This window comes from Harpia harpyja, chromosome 13, assembly GCF_026419915.1.
Source record: "Harpia harpyja isolate bHarHar1 chromosome 13, bHarHar1 primary haplotype, whole genome shotgun sequence".
Lineage (NCBI taxonomy): Eukaryota > Metazoa > Chordata > Aves > Accipitriformes > Accipitridae > Harpia > Harpia harpyja.
Genome location: NC_068952.1, coordinates 3,214,363 through 3,227,079, shown reverse-complemented (window position 1 = coordinate 3,227,079; position 12,717 = coordinate 3,214,363). Strand labels below are relative to the sequence as shown.

At 37.1% G+C, this 12,717-nt stretch overlaps 1 protein-coding gene across 19 annotated transcripts in view; it reads right to left on the bottom strand.

Moving 5' to 3' along the window:
• NRXN1 (neurexin 1) overlaps positions 1-12,717 on the bottom strand; it is a 730,978-nt gene that overhangs the window by 221,310 nt on the left and 496,951 nt on the right. For all 19 annotated transcript variants that reach the window (XM_052805915.1, XM_052805916.1, XM_052805935.1 and 16 more), the window contains one exon: positions 796-977. In XM_052805915.1, coding sequence (XP_052661875.1) covers positions 796-977 — 182 coding nt within the window. The remainder of the gene's footprint in view (positions 1-795; positions 978-12,717) is intronic.

Here is a 12,717-nt window from a genome sequence, read left to right as displayed (position 1 = left end):
ATTGAATACCATAATTCTCTCCAATTTTGAAAATGATCACTGCTGAATGTTTTCTGAGGGTAAAAGTGTAATTGGTTATAGATCAATAAGTAATTTCATTCAAAAGGAACTCTTCTGTTCCTGAAAGTAGAGAGATTCTTAAATCAAAATCAAACTAATACATTAACAAAGTTGGGACTAATCTAAACAACAAAATTTTATACTGCCCTAGTTATGTTTATCTCAACTGATCATTTATTTATGTTGCCATAAACATCCAGATGCTTTCAATTTTGATTGCTAGTTATTTGCTTTAAGGCAGCTGAAATTACTTTTTTAGACCTCCTAGCTTGACAATCTTGCTTTCTGCTTAAGATTTATCATCACAAAGGAATGGTGAAATCAGAGGATAAATTCTAGTAGTAACAATAAGCACAGTCAATTGTGATACACTGTAATTCCCCCAGCAGGTACCAGATTAAATCCTCCAGGATTAGCGTGCCTTCCACTAACATTGCGAAATCCTGTTTTATATAACTAGATTGCAGTAAACTGCTATATCTGCACAGGTATCACAGTATGATTTTTAATTGAAAAGCCATATAACGTAGCCCTGTATAAAATAAAAGGCAAATTGAGAATGTGTCGAGACCCTGTGCAGTATTGTATGTAATAAGTCGTTATCATTTAGTTCACTATTGACCCTAAAAGATTCATTAACAAACTGCTGTATTTACATTAAAATAAATTAAATAACACAAATGTAAGAACAAACAAGACAAGAAGAAACATCATGCATTTGTTAACAATACTTACGATATGCAGCTCTAAATAATCTCCGAGCCCAGTAGAACTGTCCACTCGTACCAACACAGCTTCTTTTTGAACAGTACTAAACCCTATTGCCAGTCTGTCCGCACGAGTGCTTGGCCGATCATTAGGAGGCCACGTATAAGTGATTTGTCCACCACCTTTGCTAAAGATATATGTTGTTCCCGCTGCAAAACAGAAATAAATACCATTAGCTCACTTGCCCCAATGCAAATCCGCATGTAAATCATACGCTCTACAAAAATCAAGATGTTCTCATATAGCAAATGGATTCATAGAAACAAACAAGACTATATTTCAACATGAAGGGGTCTTTAGCTCTGAAAATTTGCAGCAAGCGAAATATTAGTGCTTTTTATATAGTGCAATCAAGACAGAATATAACATAATTGCATATGCAGTGACTTAAAATACCATAGCTCTGATTCAGAAGTGCCTATCTATTCAAGACAGTTCTTAAGCATATGCTTGAAGAACATGTTTCTGTGATGTGCAGAAGAGGGATGAGTTGAACCAAACGCTTTCCCAAACTGGGCCTATGTGGAGAAGAAATCAAGTAATCCCAGTCATCTTATGACTGACAAAAAAAATGCATCTCCTCATTTACCCAACAAAAATGATATGCACTATATGATACATCATCGTGCCCAGCAAAGCAAGACATTAACAAATACATTCAGATAAGACTTTTACAGATCTGAGGTTTATCAGCTAGTGACAGATGGGGATAACAAATGGAAACATACTTTACTTGTCATGTCAGGACAAAAAGATATCAGTTTACCATCTAAGTAAGCAATGGCTTATTTGCATAATGCTCAATGTGTAGCTTATAAGAGTGGAAATCTCTGCACATTATATCCAGTGTGCACTTATAAAATCTATAATCTGTTTTAAACAAGTGTTCTAATCTAAAACCACTTAGCACTCAGGTGCTTAACTTCGTCACCAGCATATTTCCTCTGAACTAAAATAGCACCATATCCGGACATTTTCCATTTAAAACTTGTATCTTAACAACAGCATATAGCAGGCAAATTGTGCATGCACAATGGTCTTCCATTTGCAAAGTCACTAGAAGCTGTCCACTTCTTTTCTATGAAGACAGGTCAAGCTTAGGGGGATATGTCAGCACATTGTAAATATAGATGTCTAGTTTTACTAGCTGTTCTAAGCTGGCTCACTGTGTGGCTACACTCAATTTTATTAAATGTAATTCAGTTTATTCCACCCAATACTCTCACTACATAAAGCCCATGTCCACGTAAGGAGATAGTGTATAACAACATAACTGTAATTTTCTTACTTTCTTTCAAAATTGATGAAAAATGCTGTGAGCATACAAAAGGATCTAAAATGCCTTGAACATGTAGACTTCTAAAGACAAAAACAAGAAGGGCTGCATAGTCACACCACTCCTTCAACTTCCAAATGTCTCAAAATCTTACTCTACTGCTGAGCGAGACTGCTTTGTGTCAGTCTCAAAGCAAAAAGGTCACCTGGTCTTTTTGAAAAGATATCCTGTATTTATTTCTAACATCACTTTTCCTTTATGGAATTACGTACCTACCCATTAGTTTTTTCCAGTACCATCAATTTGTAATATGTTATGCACTGTGCATAGCACTTAAAAAACTGTAAAGCTCATTTTAAATCAACAAACTTGCAGGATTGCACTGTGCTTCAAATAGATCTTTTGGCTTTTCTCTCGATGGCAAAATACCAACCTGCATGTGTTTTAGAAAACTTGTCAACTCTCTTTAGCAAAGACAAACACAATAACAGATCTGATATCTAAGGTTTCACTTAACACTCCAAGTGAAATCAGGGTTTATCATCATTGCAGAGTTGTGCAAAAGTAGTGAAGATAGGGGCTGTGCCTTACAAAAGCTTGGTAATGGACATGGGCAAATGGTGTCTGGTTTAGGAATGTGTGTGACAAAAACCTAATCTCCTGCTCTCCCACCCTTGCTTTCCTCATATGCGGTGCTCTGAAATGCACAATAATCTGTTGCATGTTATTCAGTAATGACAGTTGAATCTCCAGTTCTAGTACATCCCAAACCAAAGATACACGAGACAGGTAATATCACTCTTGATGGTCCCTAAGTTCTCCTCTTTGCTGCTAGCGTTGACTTCAAATTTTGAGCCAATTGAGAAGTGACAGAGTTTGGACCTTCATACAGTATATGTCACATTGGTGTCTGTAGTGAAAGGATTTATTCTGTGTTGATGAAAAACTGAGGGCTTGATCCAAAGCTCATTAAAAACAGTGACAGCCTTTCTCTTGACTTCATAAAACATTGTGTCAGGTCATGAATGAGGTTCTTATAAGTAACAAAAATGAGAAGGCTAAGAAAAAACAACTCCTTACACCTCAATGTCACAGCTGAAACTGCTAGAATAGTACGTAAGATTTAAGTGGGAGTGCATAATTCTCCTTTTCTTGGTTGTAACAGATGTGTTTACCCAATATAGAAGACATAGACAAAGCCTGCCAAGTGATGGTGGAGTCATACTGAATACAATGACCCAGAAGTAAGTCTCCAGATCTGAACAATGAGAGACTCTGTTGTTCCGATTCAGAGTGAATCTCTGTCGCAGTTTTTTGATAAATACTGGCCTTCAAATAAACCAATGAAGAGCAATTCATTCCATATTGCTGCCGCATTGAAGCCAAGGTCAATGTCAGCAGGGCTGGATAAATCTAGCTGTAAATCTCAAACTACGTAGAATCAACATCAAAGTTAAAAAATTATCTTTTATCCACAATAACATGTGGCTTATGGTTTTTTATGGCACAGCTTTCCCTTCTTTATAACTGCCCATTTTGTAGCTCTTCGAACAAACTGCATGTCTGGTAACAGGCTAATTAATCCAAGCTGATGAATACAGATCTGCCTCTGTCTAAGCTGTACAGGGAGTCACGTTCTTTGAATTTCCTGTATTAATTACGAAAAAAATGGGTCGGAAGCCATTTGAGAATAGATCCTCTAATGTTTATATTTCAAGAAAGACAAATATAATAATGTAAAATTTATTACTCTGGGATTGATCTCAGCTTATAGTCTGACCTCCCATTAACTATTAAAAGCTAGAAACTGAGCAGTTGTTTGAAACCACCCTGCTCACTATCAATTCTGGATCTGTTAAGAAACAACAGAGGAAACCCAATTCTCTTGCTCCATAAAGGCTTTTATGCTCTCTGACAGACCTTATAATGTCTCTGCCGTTCCTTCAGAACATTGTCACTAAAAACCAGTCATCTTCCTTCTCTCTCTTAGCTTATGGCACTGTGTTGTTTAGGGTTTATCATCTCAAGAGAATTGAAAGCAGCAGAATTAGAATGTCAAGAATAGCAATGCCATCAGCACAGTACTTGTAAGTAGGCAACTTTGTAACATGCCAGTTATATCTCTCAGCCACAGAATTTACTGCATAATTCCTTATGCGTCCATGCATCTACACAATGTTTAGGAAAAATGTCCATACAGCTCTTTGAAATTCTTAACCGTGAAAGCATGGTTCCTATTGTAACAAACTGCCAGTGGTCAAGATACAGTAATGTTTTTTAATGGCCTGGGTCTCTCAAGTCCTATTTGTTTGTAAAATTCATCTTTATGAAATAGTACATTCATTTCAGCACAGCCTGGCAGCAACTCAAGGACATTTGCTTACCTATACAGTATTAAGCAGATAAATATTTTGTTTAGTACCCATTTACTGTATCTATTACTGTGTATGACTGCAAAGGTTTTCAATATTTATTGCTCTGAAGTCACATCTGATGTAGTTTAATAATTTGCTCAAATCAACAACAAATCAACAGCTTTCTACCTTCCTCATGTTCATCCCAATTCTGTGTTTAAGGTATATTGCACTGTAAGGTAATGTACAAAATTCCATTTTTCCCATATAATGTTAGTAACTTAATGTTTATTTTCAACATTCACATCAGGTTTCAGATGCCAATTAAGTGAAAGCAATGGTTTGACTGAGCTCTGGACCCCAATGAACTATGATTCCACCACACTCTGTAGCTGAAAAACTAAAGACTGAAGCCTATAAACTTCAATAATGAAAACTATTAGCTGCCCTTTCATTACCAGTAAAGCAATTTTTAACTATTATAAAAAATATGAAGGGTAAGCATTGCTGGTTATAACAAGAAATTGCTAAATAATGTAATTTTCTTCATTCTGTATGTATGTTATCAGTACTTTACTTCATTCTGGGCTAGAATGTGAACCCTCTTATTCCCTCTGGTAAGTAATTACTTGCATTGATAAACCTGCTGAATCCAGTGAGACTATTTGTGCAGGCTATTATTAATTACCAAGAGTGAAGAATTTACAATATGAATATATATATACACACACACACACATTTGCCCAAACATCTATATGGAGGCATTAATCATACTTGCTATGTTCAGGGGAGCATATAAATCTCCATTAATACTTCTTTTTACATTTCCATCTATGTATTTTCATCCTGCCCAAGCTGAAGCTCCAGAAAGGTACACAAAATTTCCATACGTAGGTTTGTACAGATTTTCTAAGGTAGGTAAAGAAAGGAATGCTTTAACTCTGAAACATGGTATGCCAGGGGGAGAGAGGGAGGTGTTTCAAAATAATCAGTTTGGTGGATTAAAAAACAGCTCTTCCATGTCTTTCTTCTTAGACTGTGATGTGTTATTAATTATTTAAATAGAACAGAGAATATATGCCACAGGCTTGAGGTGAGGAGGGAATGGCCATTAGGGTTAACCATGGGAAGAAGATGGGAAGAGCTGCTGGAAGAAATATTTCAAACTAAAGATCAGATTCAACTGAAGACTTCCTGAAGGCATCCTGGTACATTCTCTCCCACCAATCTGGGCAGGAGCCTGAATATGGCTTGTAACTGCTTTGCTGCAACAACATCAGGCTTCTCTAAGTACAGTCTATTTAACAGCAGAGGAGGTGTATTGGATGGGGAAAGAGAAAATTTTCAAATGGATCATTGCCTGTAGCTCTCCAAAAGCTTGAGCCACAGAGGAAAGAATGGAGAAATGTCTCATTTTCTGGCCAGGTTCCTCTTAGACTCGTGGGTAATAGGGTCTAGGAGTGTATTTATGACGGTCCTTTGACCACACTCAGTTTGGCAATCCTAAAAGGGTCATAGTTTTCCAGGAAATCGAGTGCCACTCAAAACAATTTCTAGTTAGGTCCTTAAACCAATCTGACTGCATGCTCGAACTATGACTGTCACTAGCAGTCTTATCATGCCGGTACATTTGTCAACTGTAAGATCACAAACTGCATAGCATAACTCCTTAGTAATTCCATTACCTCATTCATTGATCTTCCATTCTACCAGAGTAAGAATGAGACGACACACTGACCAAACCAGCATTGACAAAGACCATTGCTGGGTTTTGTTATTAATATCTTCATTAATGATACCATCTTGCCACTTAGTGTAAAGATGCTGATGAAAATAAAGAGAACAGAAAATGTCTAACCGCCTATTGTCAGCCTTCTGCAGCACCCACCTTTCACTATGCTACAGCTAAGCTCTCAAATTCAATTTTTCTGTAAAAGAGACTGAAGTCACATCACGTTTACAGTGGCTGCTCCTAGCTGAATCTCCAAACTTCCAACACTGTCTATGATACTACTGAGGCATCTGCACTCTCTGCATACGTTAACACTGTGCTGATTGTAATCTAGAACTGGAGCCTATTTCATAGCACGGGACAAGTCTTAAAAGTTATGGTCAAGAAGCTAGTTTCACCCAGACAATAATTAGATGAATATGACCTCAACCAGCTCAATCATCAGCTGAAGCAGTTCTTTATAATGAGCCAACAAAGCAGTGTCCCCAGTATATAAAAGATGCTGAAAGAGAAGAACCTTCACCTCATTGCTGCTGTCTGCTTCTTCTTCCAGTTTATCTACCAGTCAATGCCAGTATTAACCATGTAGAGATAAGACACAGCCTTCCACATTCCTTGATAAACAGAAACCATGCTATGTAGCTACTATTAATTCAAAGACAAGTTTACACTGTATTATAGAACTTCTCTTCCCAAAGCACTACAGACACCCTGATTTGCTTTATCAGAGCCTACAAGGCTTTTCATCACACTATATCCAAGTTTTCACAGAGATCTATAGAACAGTGCTGTGCATGGTTTATTATACTCAGCCATCCCCAAGAGCTGTCTCCAGGTAAAGGTCTCGGTGATAATAGAACAACACAGTCTCAAGTCAAGCTGAGCATCCTGGCCTTTGCTATGACATTTATTGCAGATTCAAGGCAGTAACGCAGAAGCAAAGTTTTTTTCTCAGATCACAAGAGTTGCTACAGGTAGCTCAATCAGATCAGCACCACGCTCCCCCTCCAAACACACACATGCGCGTGCATACAAAACAAAAAACAAACGAAACCAGAAAACCAGAAAACCACTCCTTTCTTACTTCTCCTTTCCTCCAGTCTATGGCAATGGTATTTGGACAGTACAATGACCTGGTAAATGCTTTGTAGGTGACAGAATAGCATTCTCACCTGTCTAAAATGAAGCCTAGGGTCCTCCCATAATTTGACTTTCTGGCAACAGGCTCTTGAATAAAAGCAGTGCTCAACCTGACACTGGTCACTGGCTTGACTGACAAATGTACAACTCCACATTTGGCTTCAGCCACTTGGAGTGAAGCATGGTCTGATTCCAGGTAATTCTCTGCATTTGCTGAGAACTCAGTGGAATGCTTCTCCATGAACTAAGTTACATCATATCTCTCCCAGTAATGCAAGAGAGAAATGCTTTTTCCGTGTGGGGAGATTACCAAAATTATTTAAGACCCTCTAAATGTTAAAGGTGCTATACAAATACAAACCCTCCTTGTTTCTGTCTTTGTGCTTTATATCTCATTATTCATATTTTACAGTGCCATAATAAAGTGGGGGAAAAAATACTCCATTCCAGTTCCAATTGCTCTTGCAGTTTTAATTCCCCAGTTTCAAATGTGAAGCCTTATTTTTAGAAAGTTTCTCTGTGGACGATAACCTTATGGAGCCTCACGACATATCCACTGTCCTTGCTCATCCTCCAATAACTTTTCAATCCAACAGTCAAGTTCAGCCAAATTTGAGAGGGGTGGGCAGAAATTTCAAACAAAATTTACTCTTAGCAGTTTAATGAAAATCAATGATGGTAAAAGAGAAATCTGTAGAGCTCAACCACTATACTTTTTGCTTGGCAATAACCTGTAGGGCACTTTGTAGTTGTATATTGGTAAGCCTATCAATACATTCAGTGTGCTACGCTAGTCAGACAATGGTGCCACACATCTGAAGTGTCATCAGGAGCTCTGGGAGGAAAAAGGAAGAGAAGCTATGGGATTCTTTCAGTAAAAGAGGGTAACATTTGGGAAACAAGGCACCATTCCATAAAAAAAATCAGGATTCATTTTTTTTTGCTGCTTTTGGAACAAAATGTTCATATTTCAAGCCAAAATATATCATATTTATCTACAATGAAGACATCTAGCTCTACTGATTTCAGTAGGGTCACTAAGGGACAAAACTAAAACTTGTGAGTAATGATGGCTCAATGGATGTGTATGCCTATAAAGAACAACTCTTATGCAGCTTAGCAGCAGTATTACAAGTTAGCATCATTCTTACCATCATAAATGACATAGATGGTTAAAATAAAAGTTTCAAAGAATTTAAAGGATTTTCCAACTGGAGTGATTCTAATATCTTTACTCAAATCAAGTAGCATCTTACATCTCAAATGACCCCATTGATTTAGATTAGATCACTTAACTGGAGTAAAGTACTACTCAGTTTGAGTAGGCACGTCAAACTAAGAGCTTTCAATTGTGTTTAAAATGAATATAATTTTGAGAAGGACCTTAGCTAAGCAAGAGCTAGCTGAAAGGACTCCTAAGACAATGTAGAAATTAGAGTATCTGTTCATCTGACTTATTAACAAAACATGAGTTGATTCACTGAATGCCAATAGACTTGATAGTATTTAGACACTGATTCTGTAAAATTATTTTGTTTATATTTGAAACATCCACAGTAAAAAAGTTCTGGGGTTTGTTGCTTTCATTAGCATGCTCATTTATACAAAACCAATGATTTATTTTATGAAAGGCTACAGTCTTTCCAACACAAATCTGACACAGACTGGTAAAAGAAAATTATTGCTCTTCTCCAGACTCTCTCAGGTTAAAAATTTTACTGGCTGCCTATTACCTATCACTTTTCCACTACGGATGGATGTTCGAAATGAATTTAGAACATTTCTGTATGAAATGTAAGCCAAGTAATTCCCCATCATTGCCTTGCACCTTTATGTAATGTAGATGGTTAGAAAATGATATATTTCTGAAATCAAAGCCTGCTTTAAATGTCATACTGCAGTCAACATGAAACATTTTAATCCATTATAACTCTATTAAAGGTAACAAGGATACAACGTGTCTGCTTCTGAAAGCTTGCCAAAAAGTCAGATGGAAATTAAAAGTCAAATGTCTATAAATAAGGGAAGGTTTTATTCCTCCTACAACCTTGTCAACATACAGTTAAAGATAAATTTCTTGAACAGTGTCTAGAGAAGTGGAAAGTGCATTGTTGGGAAACACATATGAGAAGGCAATGAGATGAAAAATATTTCCGGACAGATAGAATGTAAGGCATTATCAGACTGAAATTAGTAAACTCAAGTACTCTTGAAAACAACAGGACTGTTCTGGTCCCCACACTCCTTACATTAGGAAACGTCAAGGCCTTATACTTCAATTTAACTACTGTTACATTAAATTCCATTAAAATAAATGGACTGCACGTGCACTGATTTGCTTCTTATGGCTTATTAGTTGTGCCAACACACAAGAAGAATGCAGTTAAGGGGCTGGTTAGTCGAAGGGATTTGTAACAGGATGCAGAAACTAGGACATTAGCTCAAATACTACGCAGGTCGATAGAGACCAAATGTTGTTACCATCTGTTGGTGGCCTATGTGAAATCATTCAGTGGTTCCAGTCCAGGGACCTTACAAACTCAACAGATACCTGGCAAAAGTTAGAAATTCCATAAGCCAAGTAACTTGAGTTGATAGAGTTTCCAAGCTTGCTGACTCAACTGGGAGGCCTGTGAGCTGAAGACAAACTGCTTATGCACCAGGATCTAAACATCTCCCACAAATGTAGCTCTGCACAGATGTGCATATAGGCCAAAAAACAGTAGAAGAAAATCCAAAATTAAATTGTCTCTGTACAGGTCCATCAAAAGATAATATACTTTGCAACAAAACAATATAATAATTTTTAAAAAAATCTTTATTTCATGCAAAACAGAGTACCTGAAGTTATGTTTTTATTCAAGCACATACCATGGTATCCTGATTCTCAGAAGTGCTGCAACATTTCTGGCAACCTTTAAAAATCAAACCCCTATTCTTTAAATGAAGATACAAACATTTGAAATAGCTGGCCTTAAGTTATTTAATTATGCTAAAATGGACAGGAGTTTGGCTGCAAATGTCTACAATGCTTCTAGGCTAAAGTCTTTATTTCTTATTGGCTTCCTTACTAATACAATACGCCAGCTATCCAATCTTGCATTAACTTAGTTATTTTTAAGTGACATTTATGTTATCTTCCTTGCTAAATTGTGCATCTCATATTTTACTCTTGAAGAATCCTAAACTACTTTGAGAGCTCTCAAAAGTAGTAAAAGCTTGTCTTAGAAGAAATGTATAACATGCTGAAAATAAAAGCACTGCTAACTGCAAGCTTGTTAAATTCACTGAAAAACAATACAAGTGCAACAAGGATGTCAGATGCTGGACTAAGATAAGATGCTACTATGACTTGCAGCAGAAAGACGGTACTGGCAACATTGCAACTTAGAGAGTTTGCTGAGATGGAGCCTCTTCTGAAAATAGCAATTGTATTATGGACAATGTGCAGTGAAGTTTAATATTACTTGTTAGTAAAGGCAGTGAAGAGTAAGAATTTCTGTGGCATACGTGCTCTCCTACTAATTACTCAGTTATTAATAGCAGACAAAATAGTGTTGTGGTAGCATTTCTGAACGTTTTCAAGTAGACATACATGGGCTATAGCTGAAGAAAAACAGAAAGAGCATGGTTTCTTAGAGATGTTACATCCTGAAATGCAAAAATAGCAGCTATTCTTCTTCTAACAAAAATGAAATTAAATGAAAGATATTAAAACTTTGGAAAAACACAGAGCTTAAACCTCCCTGAAGCACATGAATCCACCACCGAAGCAGCTGTTCAGTTGCTAGAGGCGTCTCAGAGGCAGACCTGGCAAAGGGAAGGGCTGATGAGCAGGCTACATATTAACTGCAGTCTTGTGGCATTGTATTGTCTTTCTAACTCCAAGCACGAGCAACCCCAAAATTAATGATATTTCATTTCATTTGATAAACAGAGTAATAACCGATTTTAAAAATCCTCCGATTTTAAAACCAAAGGTACTCTTCACCAGTATCACATGTACTCAAACCTCAGTAAAGTATCAGGTAAAAGAGGAATATGATGTAAAAATATCTGGTTGGTTGGCTCAAGGGAAGCCTGAAAATAAGAACCAGCAAGCAGCTACAAATGATACTCTATCTGGAAAAATTTCCTAGTCGTTATCCCAAGGATTGGTTCTGGGACATCAATGTTTACTTCTGTTATCAAATCTGCACACGAAACAAATAGCGTTTAATAGGGCTACACAGATCCAGCCGTATTTGAATCTTTAAGGCTATTAGACCATTATAATAACAGCTAACAGGGGCCAGCCAGGTTGGGCCGATTCACTTCCTTCCTACTTCTTTCTGTTCTACTACATAATAGATCTCCAATTGTGGTCTGGCACAAAAAAGCTACATGCCTTGTCATTATGATAATTGCAATCATTCTTCTTTGGAAAGTCCTTATGCTGTTGTTTGTAAGCAACAATTCATTGCCAGCTTCAGAGGATAAAGAGCTGCAGTGAAAAATATGCATCTTATGCTTTTCACAGTTTTACATAGTTGAGCAATTAGGGAGCATGGTTTAACCACTGGATTCCACAACGGTGTTTGGAGAGAACCTGACAAAACAGTTTTGGCATGTAAGCTATTCATTCATCTCAATGGGGACTAACTCAAGTGTCAACTTTGACACTTCATATGCCAGTACTATTAGCTATGACTTAGCTCACCCATGTATGCGAGAAAGGTGAACAGTTAATCTCTTCTCTGAAGACTAACCCAGCCTAATTAGAGCAGTGATTTTGTGTAGGCCCTGTACTTCCAAAGGTCTGGCTGGAGGAAATCATGATTGCTTTTAATTTCCTGAAGTGAAGATGAGTCTTCAACAGTTTGGGAAGCCCTACTTTAATACAGCACTTTATAATAACAATACACAAAGATGTTAAGAACCCTTCAGAACTATAAGTAATACCAGTGCATGTGGAAAATTACTCTATGCAGAAGTGTGCTCAGAGAGAACCCATTTTTCAATAAGCATTCATCTAAGTTTGCTAAAAAAACCCCAACCCAACCTAAACCAAAACAGAACATTTCCCAAGAAAAGAAGGAAAACCCAATGACTCAAATACACTAAAAACCAGTCTTGCAGGATCAGCTAACGCATACGAACTTGTAAGTTTTGAGGACTCCCACACTACAGTATTTCTTTCACAGATTCACGTAAAGCATGTTTCTAGGAATGTTTCTACATCTCACACAAAGAGTAAATCCATTGAAGACACCCAAATATTAAAAAAGTGATTGTATGCTATTTGAGTTGAAATTTGTTAAATTAAATTTTACAAGTCATAAGGGAAAGAAGGCTCTCTGTCTGTCTTATAAATGCTCATCTAATGAACACCAATCAGAAATTAAGAT